This window comes from Exophiala xenobiotica (assembly GCF_000835505.1).
Source record: "Exophiala xenobiotica strain CBS 118157 unplaced genomic scaffold supercont1.3, whole genome shotgun sequence".
Lineage (NCBI taxonomy): Eukaryota > Fungi > Ascomycota > Eurotiomycetes > Chaetothyriales > Herpotrichiellaceae > Exophiala > Exophiala xenobiotica.
This window is the reverse complement of record NW_013562492.1, coordinates 4,863,939-4,880,198: the sequence shown is the minus strand read 5'-3', so window position 1 is coordinate 4,880,198 and position 16,260 is coordinate 4,863,939. Positions and strand designations below refer to the sequence as shown.

General features: G+C 51.1%; 9 protein-coding genes across 9 annotated transcripts; 2 read left to right on the top strand and 7 right to left on the bottom strand.

The window, feature by feature from the left end:
- The first annotated feature begins 148 nt into the window (after positions 1 to 148).
- Positions 149 to 2,041, top strand: PV05_06092 (uncharacterized protein). Its single transcript, XM_013462681.1, has 3 exons — positions 149 to 497; positions 666 to 1,698; positions 1,771 to 2,041. The coding sequence occupies exons 1-3, from the start codon at positions 459 to 461 to the stop codon at positions 1,794 to 1,796; spliced, it is 1,098 nt and encodes a 365-aa protein (XP_013318135.1). The 5' UTR covers positions 149 to 458; the 3' UTR covers positions 1,797 to 2,041.
- PV05_06091 (uncharacterized protein) lies at positions 1,763 to 3,182 on the bottom strand. Its single transcript, XM_013462680.1, has one exon. It carries the CDS (start codon positions 3,081 to 3,083, stop codon positions 2,163 to 2,165), a length of 921 nt encoding a protein of 306 aa, XP_013318134.1. The 5' UTR covers positions 3,084 to 3,182; the 3' UTR covers positions 1,763 to 2,162.
- Positions 3,183 to 3,275: 93 nt separating this feature from the next.
- Positions 3,276 to 6,276, bottom strand: PV05_06090 (5-methyltetrahydropteroyltriglutamate-homocysteine S-methyltransferase). The gene is made up of 3 exons (XM_013462679.1): positions 6,089 to 6,276; positions 5,696 to 6,035; positions 3,276 to 5,648 (listed from the first exon to the last, which is right to left on the bottom strand). The coding sequence occupies exons 1-3, from the start codon at positions 6,097 to 6,099 to the stop codon at positions 3,684 to 3,686; spliced, it is 2,316 nt and encodes a 771-aa protein (XP_013318133.1). The 5' UTR covers positions 6,100 to 6,276; the 3' UTR covers positions 3,276 to 3,683.
- Positions 6,277 to 6,409: 133 nt separating this feature from the next.
- PV05_06089 (uncharacterized protein) lies at positions 6,410 to 7,846 on the bottom strand. Its single transcript, XM_013462678.1, has 2 exons — positions 7,649 to 7,846; positions 6,410 to 7,465 (listed from the first exon to the last, which is right to left on the bottom strand). The coding sequence occupies exons 1-2, from the start codon at positions 7,748 to 7,750 to the stop codon at positions 6,620 to 6,622; spliced, it is 948 nt and encodes a 315-aa protein (XP_013318132.1). The 5' UTR covers positions 7,751 to 7,846; the 3' UTR covers positions 6,410 to 6,619.
- A 477-nt stretch (positions 7,847 to 8,323) lies between these two features.
- Positions 8,324 to 9,435, bottom strand: PV05_06088 (acetolactate synthase, small subunit; the record flags this gene model as incomplete). Its single annotated transcript, XM_013462677.1, has 2 exons — positions 8,324 to 8,501; positions 8,552 to 9,435. 2 exons carry the CDS (start codon positions 9,433 to 9,435, stop codon positions 8,324 to 8,326), a joined length of 1,062 nt encoding a protein of 353 aa, XP_013318131.1.
- Positions 9,436 to 9,965: 530 nt separating this feature from the next.
- PV05_06087 (uncharacterized protein) lies at positions 9,966 to 11,020 on the bottom strand (the record flags this gene model as incomplete). The annotated part of the gene is made up of 2 exons (XM_013462676.1): positions 9,966 to 10,248; positions 10,299 to 11,020. The coding sequence occupies 2 exons, from the start codon at positions 11,018 to 11,020 to the stop codon at positions 9,966 to 9,968; spliced, it is 1,005 nt and encodes a 334-aa protein (XP_013318130.1).
- A 616-nt stretch (positions 11,021 to 11,636) lies between these two features.
- On the bottom strand, positions 11,637 to 12,957 carry PV05_06086 (uncharacterized protein). Its single transcript, XM_013462675.1, has one exon. It carries the CDS (start codon positions 12,913 to 12,915, stop codon positions 11,917 to 11,919), a length of 999 nt encoding a protein of 332 aa, XP_013318129.1. The 5' UTR covers positions 12,916 to 12,957; the 3' UTR covers positions 11,637 to 11,916.
- Positions 12,958 to 13,138: 181 nt separating this feature from the next.
- PV05_06085 (uncharacterized protein) lies at positions 13,139 to 14,249 on the top strand. The gene is made up of 3 exons (XM_013462674.1): positions 13,139 to 13,604; positions 13,660 to 14,120; positions 14,169 to 14,249. Exons 1-2 carry the CDS (start codon positions 13,381 to 13,383, stop codon positions 14,072 to 14,074), a joined length of 639 nt encoding a protein of 212 aa, XP_013318128.1. The 5' UTR covers positions 13,139 to 13,380; the 3' UTR covers positions 14,075 to 14,120; positions 14,169 to 14,249.
- Positions 14,183 to 15,290, bottom strand: PV05_06084 (uncharacterized protein). Its single transcript, XM_013462673.1, has one exon. The coding sequence runs from the start codon at positions 15,207 to 15,209 to the stop codon at positions 14,430 to 14,432; it is 780 nt and encodes a 259-aa protein (XP_013318127.1). The 5' UTR covers positions 15,210 to 15,290; the 3' UTR covers positions 14,183 to 14,429.
- Positions 15,291 to 16,260: the final 970 nt, after the last annotated feature.

Here is a 16,260-nt window from a genome sequence, read left to right as displayed (position 1 = left end):
TCCCGTCTCACCGTGTACTATGTAAGGGAACCCCGCATATCGATTGCATCGGGATTGGTTCAATGTCCCTCGGCAAATGCGGGGGTCGGAACGAGACCGATACTCGTCGAGTCGTGTCAGATTGCCATGCAGATTGAGGGAAGGAGGGGCCGAATCTTCGAATATGGGAACGCCGTATGCGCCAGGCAACATATCATTTTCCCTTTGCCCTCTCCAAGCATCGAGTCAGCAGTCTTTCCCTCCCGGACGTACAATTTTCAAGCGCGCTCATCCAAATCACTTTCACTAGACCTCTTGAGCCTGTCTCGCACGTCTCCGCTCCTCCGTTTCGACATAGAGAAAGTGTGATAGAGGGATCGTGTTAGGCCCAAGCAGAGCGAATTACTTGTCGCCCAGGGACGACGAGTTCTTCAAGGTACATACCATCAGCGGCTACAGTGTTATCGAATCGCCGCGCCATGGCAGACTCCGTAGGAAGCAATATGCGAGTCAAGCAGGTCGGTACCTACCCAAGCCTCACTATTCTTCGTTATTCTCTTGCACTGATGGTCTCGTTCTCGGGTCCTTACCATTGATGTATACATTGCCACGTCCTTCTTAGGGCTCTCGATTCTCGTATCAACAGGCCTTTTCCCTCCAATGCTGACACTTATGTGAACATCTAGATATATACCTACCCCATAAAATCCCTCCGGGGAATTTCCCTCCCCAGCCTACCAGCGATGTACACGGGCTTCCCGCACGATCGACGCTTCATGCTGTATAAAGTGGACGAGCAGACGAACATGCACGTCTCGCATCAGACGGAGATGTGTCTGTTCACCACCGCCTTCACCGACAACCAAGATGGAGTGGTAGTCACGTATACCTTGGGTCATACTTTCGACAAGCCCGAACGTAAAGTCAGCGACGCCAAACTTGAAGTACCCTTGTCACCCGAGACCGAAGGGCTAGAGGAGGTCAGCATAACCATGCATTCGTCCCCGTGCGTGGGGTTTGACATGGGGAGTAAATGTAATGCTTGGTTCAGCGAGAGGTTTGGATATGAAGTCAAGCTCTTGTACATAGGCATGAACAGGAGGAAAGTGTTGGGCAATATGCCGCCTAGTGTCTCTGCACGGCAGAACGAGGGTCTCTCAGGGTCAGCGCAGACAAACGGTAGCTCGTGGTTTGGAAGTTTGGCCTCGACGGCCAGTTCTTTGGTCGGCACACTCACCGGCTCGAAAGAGTACGAAGGCGTCGACGAGGGCATCTCTTTCGCCGACGTCGCGCCCTACCTGATCGTGAACGAGAAAAGTTGGCAAAACACCCAGCGCCGCTTACCCGAGGGTGAGATGGTGGAGATATCCAAGTTCCGGCCCAACATCCTTGTCGAGGGCGCCGAGGCTGAATGGGAGGAAGATTTCTGGGCCGAGTTGCAGATCGGCAGTGACGCGAAGATCATACTGACGCAGAACTGTTCGCGATGCAATAGTCTCAACGTGGACTACGCGACGGGCAAAGTCGGTGAGGGAGAGGCGGGAAAGATCCTGAAGAAGCTGCAAAGTGATAGACGTGTGGACATGGGTGCGAAGTGGTCTCCTGTGTTTGGACGCTATGGGTTTTTGGCCAGGGTGCCAGAAGGGAAGAGTGCGGCGGAGATCAAGGTCGGTGATGAGGTGAAGATCGTGAAGAGGAACAGTGAAAGGACGAGGTTTGGTAAGTGTGACCATGGCGAACCGAAAGGAAGCGAATAACTCGCAGGCGACGATGCTGACTGTGTGTTGACAGAATGGCCGAATCTGAGCACGAATTGACACCGAGCATAAAACGTGGACGATGACTGTCGACAGTCATGTTCTTCCCGACTGCATCTCATTCTCATAACTGACGGCCTCCCATGCTTATACAGCAACGTTGGAAAGTCGCCATCCGACATCTCGATGCAATGCGATGATAAAATCTGTCAACCATAACCATCCTTCACACTCGATGCGAATGATTGCTTTATCGCTGTTATCCCCTATATCAAGCTCAATGCAATCCAAACCCTCATGAACCATGCATAAGTCGTAATCGTTGCAGTCCTGTTGCTCCCTGGTCATAACTGTAGTCCATATTCCGTTTAACGCCATGCACCGGACATTCTCTTGGTCTCGCTTTCGTTCGCCATGCAATGCAACTCATTTCGTCGTCTTTTTCACGAACATATCCCTCACACTCCCCTGCCCGCTCCCTGCTATCCTCCCATCAAGGGGTTTCGGCACATAGCGGGCCTCAGGCTGCCTGATACCTTTCTCGATACTATCCAGCACCCAGCTGGCAGTGACATATTTCACTCCTTTCCCGCCCACAAGGGCGACTTCTTTTTGGATCTTGCCGCTCGCCAGACCACCGCCGCAATCGTTGCCGATAATCACATGTGTGACCGTCCGACGACCCAGTGCTATCGATGTGTTCCCGCCGTGTCGTGAGAAAAGCTGTTTCAGTTTGTGGTCCGAAATCAGCGGCGCGGTCGACCCGTTGAGGTAGATGTTCAAGTTGCGAAAGATTTGTGGCGGCGGTGGCGCAGGCACAGGTACAGGTATTCTTTCATTTCTGACACAAATGTCTTCTGCTGTTGAGGATGACTTGTATGCGGAAGCCACCTCTCTGATCGTGGTAGTTTCTCGGCCTGGTCGAATTACATCCATCTGCGGCCCGAACTCGTCGGACGTGCGTCTCCTCTTTTCCTGCTCCATCATATCGTCTTTCTCTTCAACGGACCGCTTCCTATTCCCGCTCATCAACCCTCGAATATCCTGCCACCCTTTCTCCCTCGATCCTGGCGCACCAGGCTCCCAACTTCCATTGTCTTTCCGCCCGTCTTTTCCAAAATTCTCACTCCCCGCGCCCACGAGGTCCGACAAATGTTGCCCGCCTCCTCTTCCGCTCGAGTCACGGAGCTGGTGCCTTAGTTTGTACGATCGCGACTCTCGCCATGACGTGCTCCCCGACAACCGGTTCTCAGCTCGCTGGTGGCCCGTGGAAGAAGAATTGAAGGGATCGAAGAACACTCGTTTCGGCTCAGGGGCAGGTGGGAGGTTTGAGCAGTGGACTGGCATTTTGTCGCCTAGAAAAGAATCCGTTCGGTCTGAAAGCCATTGGGTGACACGGTGTAACAGAAGTCATCTGCAGGACGTGCGCGAAAAGTCAATGTTGACTAGGTGATGATTCAATGCACGGGAAGGACGGTGGGACAAAATTCTCCACCACTTAACACGTCTTTACGCGCAATCACGTGGCAAGGAATTAACTGATCTTGAAGTATCTTTGTGGATAGCGAGATGGCTACATATTGTATACCTAGGTAGGTACTTATGAACCGTGGTGTCCTTCTCGACCTTGAGAAGACATATCTCTCCCTTAATCCCAAACCCATAACACGGCCATGCAATAGCTGTTGAAGTGGCCAACATCCCGAATCATAAACCTACAAATCCGTCATCATCACCCATATTGTCCCCTGTCTGGGATCAGAGCTAGTCATTAAAACGCCGATGTTAAATCGACTCATGCCCAGCTCCCATGCTATCGTGGTATCATGTTGAAAACACTTTTGATCATCATATCATCTCATCACCAATTCCGTTGACGCCAGCTCAGATCAGGTTGATTGATCGAGCAAAAACAAACCTCCCCGGATAATGTAAGCTGTTAGGAGCTTACTTAGAGTACTTCGCACGGAAGGTCTTAGCCGCGTTGACCATGTTGGTCAGGGCAGCCTTGGTCTCAGCCCACTGTCGGGTCTTGAGACCGCAGTCGGGATCGATCCACAACTGCTCGGGCTTCAGGTATTGCAACATCTCGGCAATACGGTCCTCGATTTCCTTCTGGGAAGGAACACGAGGAGAGTGGATATCATAGACACCAGGTCCAATGTGACGTGGGTAAGCCTCGTCAACGAAGACCTTGAGAAGCTTGGCGTCAGACTTGCTGTTCTCAATGGAGAGGACATCGGCGTCAAGTGCTGCGATAGCGTAGAAGAAGTCCTGGAACTCGGAATAACAGAAGTGGCTGTGAATCTGTGTGCCATCCTCGACACCCGCGGTTGAAAGACGGAAAGAATCCACAGCCCACTTCAAGTAGTCGGTACGTTCCTTGCCAGTGCGGAGAGGGAGACCTTCACGCAGGGCAGGTTCGTCGACTTGAATGACATAGACGCCTGCCTTCTCCAGGTCGACAACTTCGTCACGGAGAGCAAGTGCCAACTGTTGAGCTTGAACAGACTGGTGGACATCGTCACGAGGGAATGACCATCTCAAGCAGGTGATCGGACCTGTCAGCATACCCTTCATTGGCTTCTTCGAGATAGAGGCAGCGTATTTGGACTCCTTGACAGTCATGGGTGCAGGTCGAGAAATGTCACCAACAACGATAGGTGGTCGCACGCATCGGGAACCGTATGATTGAACCCAACCGTTGGTGGTGAATGCATAACCCTTCAGTCGTTCACCGAAGTATTGAACCATGTCGTTTCGCTCGGGTTCACCGTGAACATAGACGTCAAGGTCGAGTTCTTCTTGGATCTTGACACAGTCCTGGATCTCCTTCTCAATGAACTTCTCGTATTCTTCAGCAGTGATTTCATTCTTGGTGAACTTGTTTCGCTGAATACGAATCTCCTTGGTCTGGGGGAAAGAGCCGATAGTGGTAGTCGGGAACAGAGGCAAGTTGAGACGCTTCTGTTGTTGAGCGATACGTTCGGGGAAAGGTGATTTGCGGTTGTGCATTTCTTCAGTGACCTTGCTTTGTCGGTCCTTCACCGCCTGGTCATTGGTGATGTTTGACGAAGCACGCGACTGCATAGCCTTAGCGTTAGCTTCAAGAGCCTCTCGGACTGAGGCTGGGCCATCAGTCACAGCCTTAGCGATGATGGCGATTTCCTTGGCCTTCTCGCAGGCAAAGCTGAAGAAACCAGCGATCTCAGGATCCAACTTCTTCTCGCTCGCAAGAGTGTGAGGAGTGTGCAGCAGAGAGCTCGAGCTGGCAACAATGACTCTGTCCTTGCCAAGCTTCTGGATAGCAGCCTCGACAATCTCAATTGCGTGTTTGAAGTTTGTCTTCCAAATGTTTCGGCCGTTAACGACACCAGCAGAGAGAACCTGTTGGGGTCCCAATGCAGCAGCAACGGTCTCGAGTTGCTCAGGGTTGCGGACGAGATCGATGTGAATGGCGTAGAGGCTCTTCAGGTTGTCGAGGACATCGATGTTATGGACAATGTCACCGAAGTAGGTAGCTAGGACAATCTTGGAAGCACTGCTTCCGAGCTTCTCGTATGCAGTCTTGAAGGCTTGCTTGACAGCAGTTGGCAGGTCGAAAACCAAGATTGGCTCATCGATCTGAATAGTCTCTGCACCCGCCTCTTTCAATTGCTTGATCAGATCCTCGTAGAGTGGCAGGAGGTTCTCAAGGGCAGAGATGGGTTCAATGGATTGACCACGGTCGGCCTTTCCAAGGTGGAGGAATGACACAGGTCCCAGAAGGACAGGTCGAGTTGTGATTCCAGCCTCCTTAGCTTCAAGGAACTCTGCAACGGGTTTGGGTTTGGAGGAGAGCTTAAAGGTCTGGTTGTCTTGCAGTGTTGGCTTGACGTAGTGGTAGTTTGAGTCGAACCATTTGACCATTTCCTATCAGTGTTAGCTGCAAGCTCAAGCAAGCCATGACCTTTACTCACCAGCGCAGGGACATCGACTGCAGAAGCGCTGTCAGTCGCAGGCTTCTGCAGACCTCGACCCATGGCAAAGTATTCGTCAATGGGTGCAAGGTTGTACTTGCTGTACCGCTCAGGAATGACACCAAACAGCTGGATATGATCCAAGACCTGATCGTAGAAAGCGAAGTCATTGCTTGGGATGATGTCGATGCCAGCATCTTTTTGAATCTTCCAGTGTTCAAGTCTCAGTCTCTTTCCCTCAGCCAACAGATCATCCTGGGAGATTTTGCCGGCCCAGTATGCTTCGGTGGCTTTCTTGAGGTCTCGGTTGGCTCCCATACGAGGGAAACCGAGGATAGAACTATAGATGGTGGTTAGCATGCCTTCGACCAGCAGGACCCATTGTGCACATACGATTGAACCATCTTGACGACCGTTCGAAGTCGGAGGCGGGATAGTAGGGAAATAGCTGAACAGTCTCTCTGCAAAATGTGGTGGTGAAGGAGTAGGAGAAAGCTCTGTTTGCAAGAGAAACAGAGAAGAGGAAGGGATGAGGAGCGGTGAGAAAGGAAGAAAGTAAGAATATCAGAATCTGAAAATTTAATAATCCATGAATTACGGAGTATTTTTTGTGAGCTTTGACATGACACTGGATGATATTGGGTCTTGGGCTTTTGGTGGGATGTCTGTCAACTTTGGGGGCACCTATCGCCCATCCTTGCCATCCTATGGGGAGCATCATGGAGCTTAATGCAAGTCGAGCATTGATTGACCACTCAGCTGCGGCGCCTTTGCACCTGGCTGGGTGCCTGGTCCCTAAGTGGAAGTGGGTGGTCTCTTGCGCATCCGAGGTCCATCGCTATCACGCCATCACCAGCTACATCCCGGCACACGTTTTGTCTTTCACTTGGCAACAGGCCAACAGTTCAACGGACTGTAAGATCTCTACAGCCACCCAGGGATTGCAGCTGCTCTGCCACCAACAGCCCGTTTGCCAAATTTCTCTGTGTACCAACTTCGCGCAGACACCGCCCTTGGAAGCATCGTGGTCACCTCGACAATCAGAAACCATAAAGCAGGGCTCTGCCATCCCCAGCCCAGACCCCATGTCCCTGCCAAAATCCAGTAGCCAGCCCATTCAATCCATTCCCAGGTATAGTGAGGAAACAAGATGTTTCTGAAGTAGCCTTCGGCTGGAGGAATCACGTAGACCTTGTCGTAAGTGATCTCGACTTTGCCTTCAGATTTTGCTTTGCGTTTGGCTGCATCCCGGCGTAGTTGATGCAAAGTTCGCTCCGACATGATGTTCCTGTATAGACCTTCGAAGAAAACAGCTAACCCGACGATCGACCCAACAACCGAGCCGAACGAGAACAAAGAGCTGTTCTCTGTCCCTTGCTTCAATGCAGAGTACACCATTCCACAACCGATGTTGCTCGAGTTTAGGAATTGGTGTAGAGTCATGAAGATCGCGATCAAAGGGTGGATTGGCGACATACTCGGAGCAACGAATACTGGCATGACTATCGCTCGATTGACATAGTGGATGAGATACAAGCATACCAGAACCTCATACTGAGCTGGAAGCCCAGTACCGAGGAAGCTTGTCGATGCTTGTGGTGTTGGTTTCAGCTTCTCTGGCAAGGTATACAGAATATAGAGAAGGTTGAGCGGACCACAGCTTTCCGCAACAACCCATGCAAGTCGGCCTGGAATATTGAAGCGAGAGGCTGAAGAAGTCTTGCCCATTGCCTGGAGACTGCCTAAAGGCGTCCATTGTAGTAGCGAAGCCTGGACGAGTACATCAGCAAGAGCTCGCACTGAGTAGATATGAGTATGTTGGGGGGATGCCCGAGGGAAAAGTTCTCCGTACGTCTACTTTCGGCTCACAGTCTCAACGGGACATGGGTCATTGCTTTCGAATCTGAAAGGCGTCCCAGTGTGCGAAGAGATCCTTGAAAGAAGGACACTTACAATTGGCCAGAATCTGTAGAAGTTGAAGAGAAGATTTGAAGCTTGGGGAGTTGGGGGAAAGAACTCCCCAGGTGAAGGTATGCTTGAGATCCAGGTTGACATGATTGAAGAAGCCAGTATTTTCGCAATATCAATTCAGAGAATTCTCCCAGTGCTTTCTAATAACTTGGTTGATGGCGATCGAGGGCAAGAAGTTAGGGGGAAACGCGTGGCAGAGCCTGGGTCGTTACGACTGGTGATGTCAACTAACTTAGTACTTAAATATTTTGCTCCTGTCACCACCAACACTGCCACGGTCGCTTTCTTTTCAGTAACACGGATACTCTACAGCCTCACCACCAGACCAGTAAATTTCAGTCACGGCCTCCGAAAGCTGGCACGAGCTATGAACGCTCTAGTTGTCACTACTTTCAGTGCAGAGAACTGGCATAGCACTCCGATATGTGGAAGATTGGCTCGTCGCAAGGGAAGGCCATTCAAGCATAAACCATGGCAAGTATAGCCAACCAAAGGGGTGGCCGAAAGATAGCTGAGGAACAGCATTACATGACTTCACTTCCATTGAATAGAGCTCTTTCCTGGTGACACTATCACGCAAACCGCCTTTCCACGATCCAATGATGGATTCCGTCCCCCATGCGCCCGACGCAGTAATAATGCATGGTCTCTAACCTCCTAACCTGGAGGCAATGTGCTCGCGTCAACAACCTCATCGGCTTCGCGTTGGAGATCCTCATTAGGTCCGTACAATGGTGATCGAGGCAGAGCCATGAGACCCGTTCTTGTTGACTCGAGAATACCAAACGGAGCGATCAACTTCATGAATGAATCAATTCTGCTTGGCTTGGCCGACCTGGAGACAAATTAGAAGTTTACCATGCCAGGAGCAGAATTTGCACTTACACTTCCACTATGCAGTTGTTTGTACTGATGTCGAGGACCTTTCCGCCAAATTGATGCGTCAAATGAGTGATAGCCTCAAGATGCTCATGCTTGTGCCGCAACGCCTGACTAGCAGCTAGACGGCTGGGGTGGAAGTTGCTGCTTTGACCAAGCATTTCTCGTGCTCGCTGAATGAGGCCCGATTCTTCTGGCTTATTCTCCTCCAGTTCCTGCAGTCTTCTTTCTGCATTTTCTTCTGCCGCCTCGGGATCGCTTTCAATTGGTTCATCGTATTCCTGGCTGGTCATCTCTCGATGATGCTCCATCAACTCCTCAAAGACTTCGGGTCCGAGAATGGAGACCTTGGCCAGAAGCAGTTCGCGTTGCACGAGCGCAGCTGAGGTATAGTCGAGCACTGCCCAAACAGGGACCAAATCTTCTAGTTGGCGCCTAGCTTGTTCCACGACGCCATCTTGGCCTTGCAACACGATCGTCATTCGACTCAGATCTTCAACCTCTGTATTGCAGACAACCAGTGAATCGATGTTAAAGCCTCTGGCCGCCAGAATTCCCGACACGCGCGATAGCACACCCGGCTCATTCTGGACCAAGCAGTTGAGGATATGCTTCTTCTGAGGAGCTTGGGAGGCTACCGGGGTTTCGTAGAGAATGGAAGAGACAGCTGCTGCAGCACCATACTGTGGGGAGGTTTCGGATACTGGCAGAGGAAGATGTGATGATCGTCGGTGCAAGGCTTTGTAGGCTAGCGCCGAGGTGGAATTTGTGCTTTTTGATCTTTTAGATGCAGGTACAATTGAATCCAAGAAGGAGGTTCCTGATTGCGACCGAGGAGTTCGTAGGGCAGTCCTGCCAGCGAGAGATAGGAGATTCCGCGTGCCTGCCATCATGGCCGCCAGTCTGAAGGGTAAATTCGGCAAGCAAGAACTAATTCATCAAAAGATATGGCTTTTCACGATCCCATGGTGAGTCAGAGATGGGCAGAGGTCAGCGCAAAAAGACAAATTTTGGAATTGGAGGTTCTGCAGCCGAGCGAAGTCGGTGGTCGGCTTGTCGGGCTTCAGGAGGAGCCAAGCTCCAGACTGACTCGGCAGAAAAAACAGCAGCCACCCAGCAGCAAATCGATTTTCCCCAGGCTCTGTAACAAAACGATGCCTGGTGCGCCTAGTAGCCGGAGTTTTAGGTGTCTCCCCGGGCATCAACTCTTATGCTCCTTGTTTCCCTGGTACCTGACCCTGCGATGCCTCCTTCTACCCGCCTCAAATCAGCATGATACTTCACAAAGAACCAGCATGAGCCACCGCGATTGCCTCACATGAACGACAAACCAGATTCTCAGCAAGCTATTGCATATTGCTCGTTTTTGGTTAGATTTATAAATGCTCTTGATTTGAGCTCTCAAGTCAGTCTCAAGCAATTATTGCACCTCTACTACACCCCTGTACCTCATCTTCCCATCATTGAGCTTCTTCATGGCTTCAGTGATTCCCTCTTTGGTCATTGGAAACTTCTCCAGGATCGGCTTGATATCATGTTTGGCGGCAAACGATAACATGGCTTTGATCGACTGAGGATGAGCACCACCTGAGCCGACAATGCTGTACCCGTACATCACCAGCGGAAGCACTGGTACAGGCATTGCATCGAAGGTGATGGTAAGTGGGAAGATCTTAGCAAACGGAGCCAGCACAGGGATGTACCTTCTCTTTGTTAGCGGGCGCTCGGTCATCTGTTGCTAGGCTCAACTCACAGAGACAGATCTGGAAGGACGCTCGTCGTGATGAGCAAGCAATCGACTGGCTGGATGCCTTCGAACTTTGTCACGCCCTTCGTGGCATAGAACTCTGCAGCGCCGAGTTTGAATGCTTCTTCCTTCTTCGACTCCGTTCCAGAGAAAACGACAGCCTCCATTCCCATCTTGTTGACGAACTGAATCGCCAAATGCCCGAGCCCGCCTATTCCTAGAATTCCCACTCTATCTCCAGCCTTGAAGCCATTCTCGTAGAGCGGACCCCAGACCGTGGCCCCGCCACACATCAATGGTCCGGCCGACGCAGGATCAATCTGATCAGGAATCTTGAACAGGGCCGACACGTCCCAAGCGATGCCTGTGCCAAAGCAGCCTTCATCCCAGTTCGCTGTGCCGAATTGCTGAGAGTTTTCGCACTTGAAGTGTTGTCCGGTCAAACAGGGTTTGCAGTGCAGGCAGAACTTCTGCATCCATCCCATGCCAACACGGTCGCCGACTTTCAGATCCGATATCTCAGGCACCATCGACCCGATCTCGCGGATGATGCCGGCACCTTCATGACCTAGACCTTGGTCGTAGTGTCGGTAGTGCTCGTCAGTGCCACAGACTCCAGAGTGAGTAAGTTCGACCAAGGCTTCTCTCGGTCCGACGTCGCGATGCCCTTTGGCCTCGACTATCTCTCCGGACTTCGAGCCTTTGAAAACTGTGAAGTCAATACCCATTGTCAGTGATAGTTTGCCGAAAGATCGTTACTTGATATTCCCTGGTGAGTTACGCAACTTTCCTGCAATCCTGGACCAGGTGGAACACTTTACGCAGAATCTCGAAAGGATGTGAGGGCCGAAATCTTTTATATCCGCTTTTCTCCTACTTTCTGCTCTTGACGCGGATGGCCGGATCGCCCAAATGTTGAAGTGTCACCATGCTTGCATAATATTCGATTGTTAATCAACCCGCATGAGCCAGAATATATCATCGACGCAGCAAACCTTACCTGATACCTCTCAGAGGTCCTGTGGTTGGACAGCATCGCAAAACACCACAAGGATGTGGACTACCGGCCAGTATTGATATTCGCATTCTTAGGCAGCTTGGATGACGACGGAGTCCCGAGCCGCCACATCAAATATGTACACGAAGCTGGTCGTCGTCGGATTGGCCCCAACCACCTTTGACGACTACTCAAAACGGAAAAAGGAGTCTCTGAAGCAATCCATAAAGGCTCCTCACTGGTCCGTGGCCGCTGGTGCCCGTGGTGGTGGCAGTCTTGGACGGACGCGATATGACTAAGCCGTGCTGTGCAGGAATGCAAGGATTCTAAACACACGATCGATTGGCCGGATCGATAATACTATCATTAGGCGTTAAGGCAATAGTCGTGCTATAGCTGACGCAGGTACGATGTCAGCCTGATGGCTGGCAGCCAACCACACAATCACTTCCGACGTTCTCCTTGCCCAGATTTGCGTTTTTGTCGGGAATATTTTAGTCTTCTTTCCTTCAAGCAAGTGAGTCTGTCTGAAGGGATCTGTGAAGTTGAACGATAGAAGGCTTGAACCAGAGTGATCCGTAATCACATCCTTGGCCCATACCACCCTGACTGTATGAGGGCATCACATCACGACGGAGGAGGATCGACCCTGTACACATGTTCTGCAACATTGAACCACCCTTCATACTCGACCTCGGCTTTCGTCTCGTCCACATCGTAGTGATAATGCCCGCCTTTCGTTGTCTCCATACTTCCATCCTTGGAGTCGGTGAAACAATGCGTATGCTCCATCCTCAACCCCAGACCCTTGTCGTCCCCCGAGTGCAGAACGCTCAGACACACCAGTGGTCCTTCCGGGCTGTCTCTTTTGAACTCCATCTCAAAGTAGCGTAACCACTTCTCCACATCGTCATGGTTATTGAATGGACTCGCAGGGAAATCCGGCATGACGTGTAGATTCACTTTGCCCGATCTGATGAGGAACACTCCGCCGATTGAAACGAGCTGCTTGTTAAATGCGGCCCCAATAGCGTTCTGGATCGTCTGGGTGAAATTATCCCGGCCCGTACGAGACTTGGCCTTGATATGCAGACATGGGCCTGGCGTCCCATCAGAGCAGAACAAATTGCACATCAGCCCGAACTTGGAACTGTCGGGCAACTGACAGCAGGATACGCCGTCAGCCGGTGTTATTTTGGCATAGTGCGTACGGTTGCGGGTCGCTTCTGGGGAGCCTCCTCCAGCAGCTGTGCCATATGCGAAATTAGGCATGAGTTCCGTATTCTGGCCCAGCACATAAAAGGGACCCGCACCGGCCCCAATCATCAAGCCTGATGAGGGAGACATATCGGTCTTTCGAGAGATAGGCTGAAGATCGTACCGCCGAGTGAAGTCGAACTTGATCAGGTATGACGGATCGCCGACCTCAACAACGCGAGTAGACCCAGTCAAACCTGGACCAGCCAGGTGATACGGCGGGAGAGTCAGGTCTGGCGGTGTTTCGACCGTGCATGATGACTCGGAGAAGTTGGATGAAAGCTCCAGGGAGATAGCTGAGGCTAGAGCAGAGAGGGGCGGTGGCGACAGAACTACCTTTTTTAGAGGCCACTTCTTGTCGGAAGACATGATTACTATAGTGACGAGGAAGGCTTGGAGTCCTGTAATCAGTCTACACGCCTAGTAGAAGGTGGTCAAAAGTACATATGAAAATAGGTCATCGTGGTGTTGACACAACGACGGCATTATTCCGCTAAAGGGGCGGAAGCCGAGGTGACGGTCTGAAGACTCCACAGTTATCAGATGAGACTCGACACCGTAAGACTGCTCGCGGCAGCGCAGTGGAGAGTCAGTCGAGGGCATCGCGAGCGGACGCAGCCTCGTTGATGACAGTCTTTTTGTCGAGGTCAAAATGATTGTTTGCGGGCTGAGAAGCCAGTCTTCTTTTCGGGATCATGACGTATCTGTGAAATCATGAGGGCGAAGTGCAAGATTGACAACATGTGAACTTGCATTCAGGTCGAAGTCAAGCCTTCTTCTGTAAAGACCCTAGACAGAACCGAACACAACGTAATCAGCAATACAAGCATCGCGATGACAATCAACGGCAAGTGTTATTGCGGCGGCATAGCCTGGCGTGTCGTTGGCAAGGTCGACTTCACTTGTGCTTGCCATTGCAGAGACTGTCAATGTATCTCCGGCTCCGGCTATGGCTCTACATCCCTCGTCATCTACGATCCCAAAGGTGTAGAGTTCTCTGGCGAGGTCCAACCAAAGGTCTACCACGCCAAGTCGGACTCTGGTCATCATACGCAGCGGTATGCTCCCACTTCCTTCTAAGCTGGATGGCGTTGACGTGAAGATGATGCGAAGCGGCTTTTGTCCTGAGTGCGGCACAGTACTGTTCAATCATGTCTCTGAAGGCGAGGAAGATGAGCAGTGGGAAATCCGTACGGGCAGCATGGCCGACTCGAGAGCTTTGAGAATGGACAAGGAGATCTTCATGAAGTCAAAGTTGTCCTGGGTGCCAATCGTGACCAAACCCGATAGCCACTATATTGGCATGCCGAAACGAAAGAATCAAGATCCTCAGACGACCATCCATGAGACCTTAAATGAGGACGAGGATTTGAAGGGTGAACTGCCGGGTGAGGACGAAAGTCAGAATGAAGGAGACGAGAAGAAGCCCAAGAGCAAGACAGGCGGGAAGGGACAGAGTACAATTGAGGAAAGCACACACGTTGAAGCGGGAAGTGCAAAGGGGACGAAGCGGAATAAGACCACTTGATATCACCGGTCAAGGGAAGTGTTGATGCTGCTCGCTCTCTCACCAGGTACTGCTTCTACTGCTTCATTTTCGTGAGACTGAACTGATCAACAAGCTTTCTACAGATGTCTTGATCCCCATGACTGGGTGAGGTGAGTATACAATACAAAGGAGAAATTAATCTGCCATGTGACTCGGAAAAGAAATTATATACCTGAATATCCATCGTTGCTGGATGATCAAAAGAAAAGCGGTCAGTCGATTGGGTAGGTAAATTGCCGTGAAGGGTAATATGGCGGCAGTAATTTTTGTTTGGTAGAGTGGCGGCAGAATATATAAACTGGCACTCGTAGCAATGGCAACTCGTGGACAACGATCAGGGCCCCTGTGTGGCTTTTGTTGTTGTGAGACGGCGCAATTCTTGCAACGGAGGTATATCTTCCAGCATTCCAGGTTGCAACTTGTCCCATAAGATGCCGCAAGAAGGTTTTTGGACGGCACCTTGTTCTGCAGCCTCCTTGATCGTCGAGGGTGTAACAATGAAATCACAAACGGTGTCAAATACCTCTGGATGCAATTGCTCGTCCAGAACTTGACAATCGTGAACAACAGCGATGCAGGGCACAGCAAGTTCAACCACATTGATACTCGTCAACATTGACCACTCGAGATCAAAGAAACCGTGTCCCTTACCGAAACGGATTCCAGCATGATTAATGGCACCAGTTCCAGTCACCATCAGATCGACCTTGAGGCCCATATCTTGCATGTCTGCCAAAGTGACATGCTTTCCCAGGCCCGGTCGTTCCATGGCATCAAGCAAGCTTGCCATTTGTCGTTGCTCAGGGGTTTTGACGACGGCCGGATCCAAAAGCCAGAATCCTCGACGGATGGCGTAAGTGGTTACCAGAACCTTCTTGCCATCACAAAGAGCTTGGTATCTGAGCTTTTCCAGGCAATTATCGGGGGTTATAAATACAACTTTGGCGTTGACATAACAGGGAAGCAAGCACAGTCGCTCGGTCGCTCTATCTGAGCCTTGAAAGTCTGCGATGAAGCTCGAAAATTCGTAATGGAACCGTGAATCCGGAATGGCGACTTCGCGCAGCCGTGGCCAGACTACGTGCCGTATCTTGTCCTTGTGTTCAGCAGCCATGTGACAGGAAAATCCCACTTCAAGTGGCCCTCCTTCTGCTAGAGGCTGATTGTCGGTGATCTTTGCCTAAGGGACGGTTCGTACGAGTAACCTTGGTCGAGGTATTCTGACTCGGAAGTCGATCAGATATCAACCTCGCAACAAGCTCCTCCCCGCACGGATCTTGTGCGGGGTTCCAAAAAGCCTTGGCGAGTTTGGCAGTGCTTAGCTAATCCTTATTGGGATGCGCGCATAATTAGGGGCCCTTAGTGCATAACATGACTTTCTCTTCTTTCTCTCGTCACACTCTGGACGAGGCAGTGGCTCAGGTTGCCAGTAGAGCACATGGACAGGATGCTATGCTTGCGGTAGGACTCAACAGGCGACCGTCCTCTAGAAAACATCCCACTTCAACCCCAGAGCCTCTCACCATGCCTCCGGTGACGAGACCTTCGTCGAAACACTACAGAGTATCTCCCCAACCGATCAGGCCATTTGCTCCAATGGCTTCTCTACTTGTACCAGGACCGACGACCGGCCCACCTCGCTGATATACCCTCGGTCCATGCTTCCAGGCGGTAAGACTCCGATGTTGGCTGGAAGTTCTGGACTTGGGTACTATGCGGTAACCTGCTGGCCATTGCCTTTGTTTTCTTTCTGTGCCCGGAGACCGGAGGAAAGACCTTGGAACAGGTGGATTTCCTGTTCTCGGAGAGCGCCTTCGTTGCAGGCCTCAAAAAGGTCCAAGACGTCGAGGAGACCTGGGTCGACAGCAAAAGGGTAGGAGAACAGGAGCAAGTCGAGATCAAAGACTGACAGCATGACCAAAGCAACCGACCCTACCTAAAGAATCGACGCATGAACTCTTGATCACTGGAGATGGACCTTGTTGCAAAGACTGAAATAGGAGTGACTTTGCCTGCAATCATCTCCTTATGACCTCAATTCTGTGTCGCTGTGGAACGGAACTTTTTGAGCGACGTCTTAGGACTGATCACAAGTTGCTCGCTATGAAGCAAGAGCTGGAAATTTCCCCCTAAAAACACGAATACATCTCAGCAGGTTGGTATAC

Bases quoted from the DNA above. Each gene is read 5' to 3' on its own strand.
- PV05_06092 (XM_013462681.1), top strand. From the start codon at position 459: ATGGCAGACTCCGTAGGAAGCAATATGCGAGTCAAGCAG. The intron at 498-665 runs GTCGGTACCTAC...GTGAACATCTAG, and splicing joins GCAATATGCGAGTCAAGCAG to ATATATACCTACCCCATAAA. The intron at 1,699-1,770 runs GTAAGTGTGACC...GTGTGTTGACAG, and splicing joins CAGTGAAAGGACGAGGTTTG to AATGGCCGAATCTGAGCACG.
- PV05_06091 (XM_013462680.1), bottom strand. From the start codon at position 3,083: ATGCCAGTCCACTGCTCAAACCTCCCACCTGCCCCTGAGCCGAAACGA.
- PV05_06090 (XM_013462679.1), bottom strand. The intron at 5,649-5,695 runs GTGAGTAAAGGT...TAACACTGATAG, and splicing joins CAGTCGATGTCCCTGCGCTG to GAAATGGTCAAATGGTTCGA.
- PV05_06089 (XM_013462678.1), bottom strand. From the start codon at position 7,750: ATGTCAACCTGGATCTCAAGCATACCTTCACCTGGGGAGTTCTTTCCC. The intron at 7,466-7,648 runs GTAAGTGTCCTT...GTACTCGTCCAG, and splicing joins TCTACAGATTCTGGCCAATT to GCTTCGCTACTACAATGGAC.
- PV05_06086 (XM_013462675.1), bottom strand. From the start codon at position 12,915: ATGTCTTCCGACAAGAAGTGGCCTCTAAAAAAGGTAGTTCTGTCGCCA.
- PV05_06085 (XM_013462674.1), top strand. From the start codon at position 13,381: ATGACAATCAACGGCAAGTGTTATTGCGGCGGCATAGCCTGGCGTGTC. The intron at 13,605-13,659 runs GTATGCTCCCAC...GATGATGCGAAG, and splicing joins TCTGGTCATCATACGCAGCG to CGGCTTTTGTCCTGAGTGCG.
- PV05_06084 (XM_013462673.1), bottom strand. From the start codon at position 15,209: ATGGCTGCTGAACACAAGGACAAGATACGGCACGTAGTCTGGCCACGG.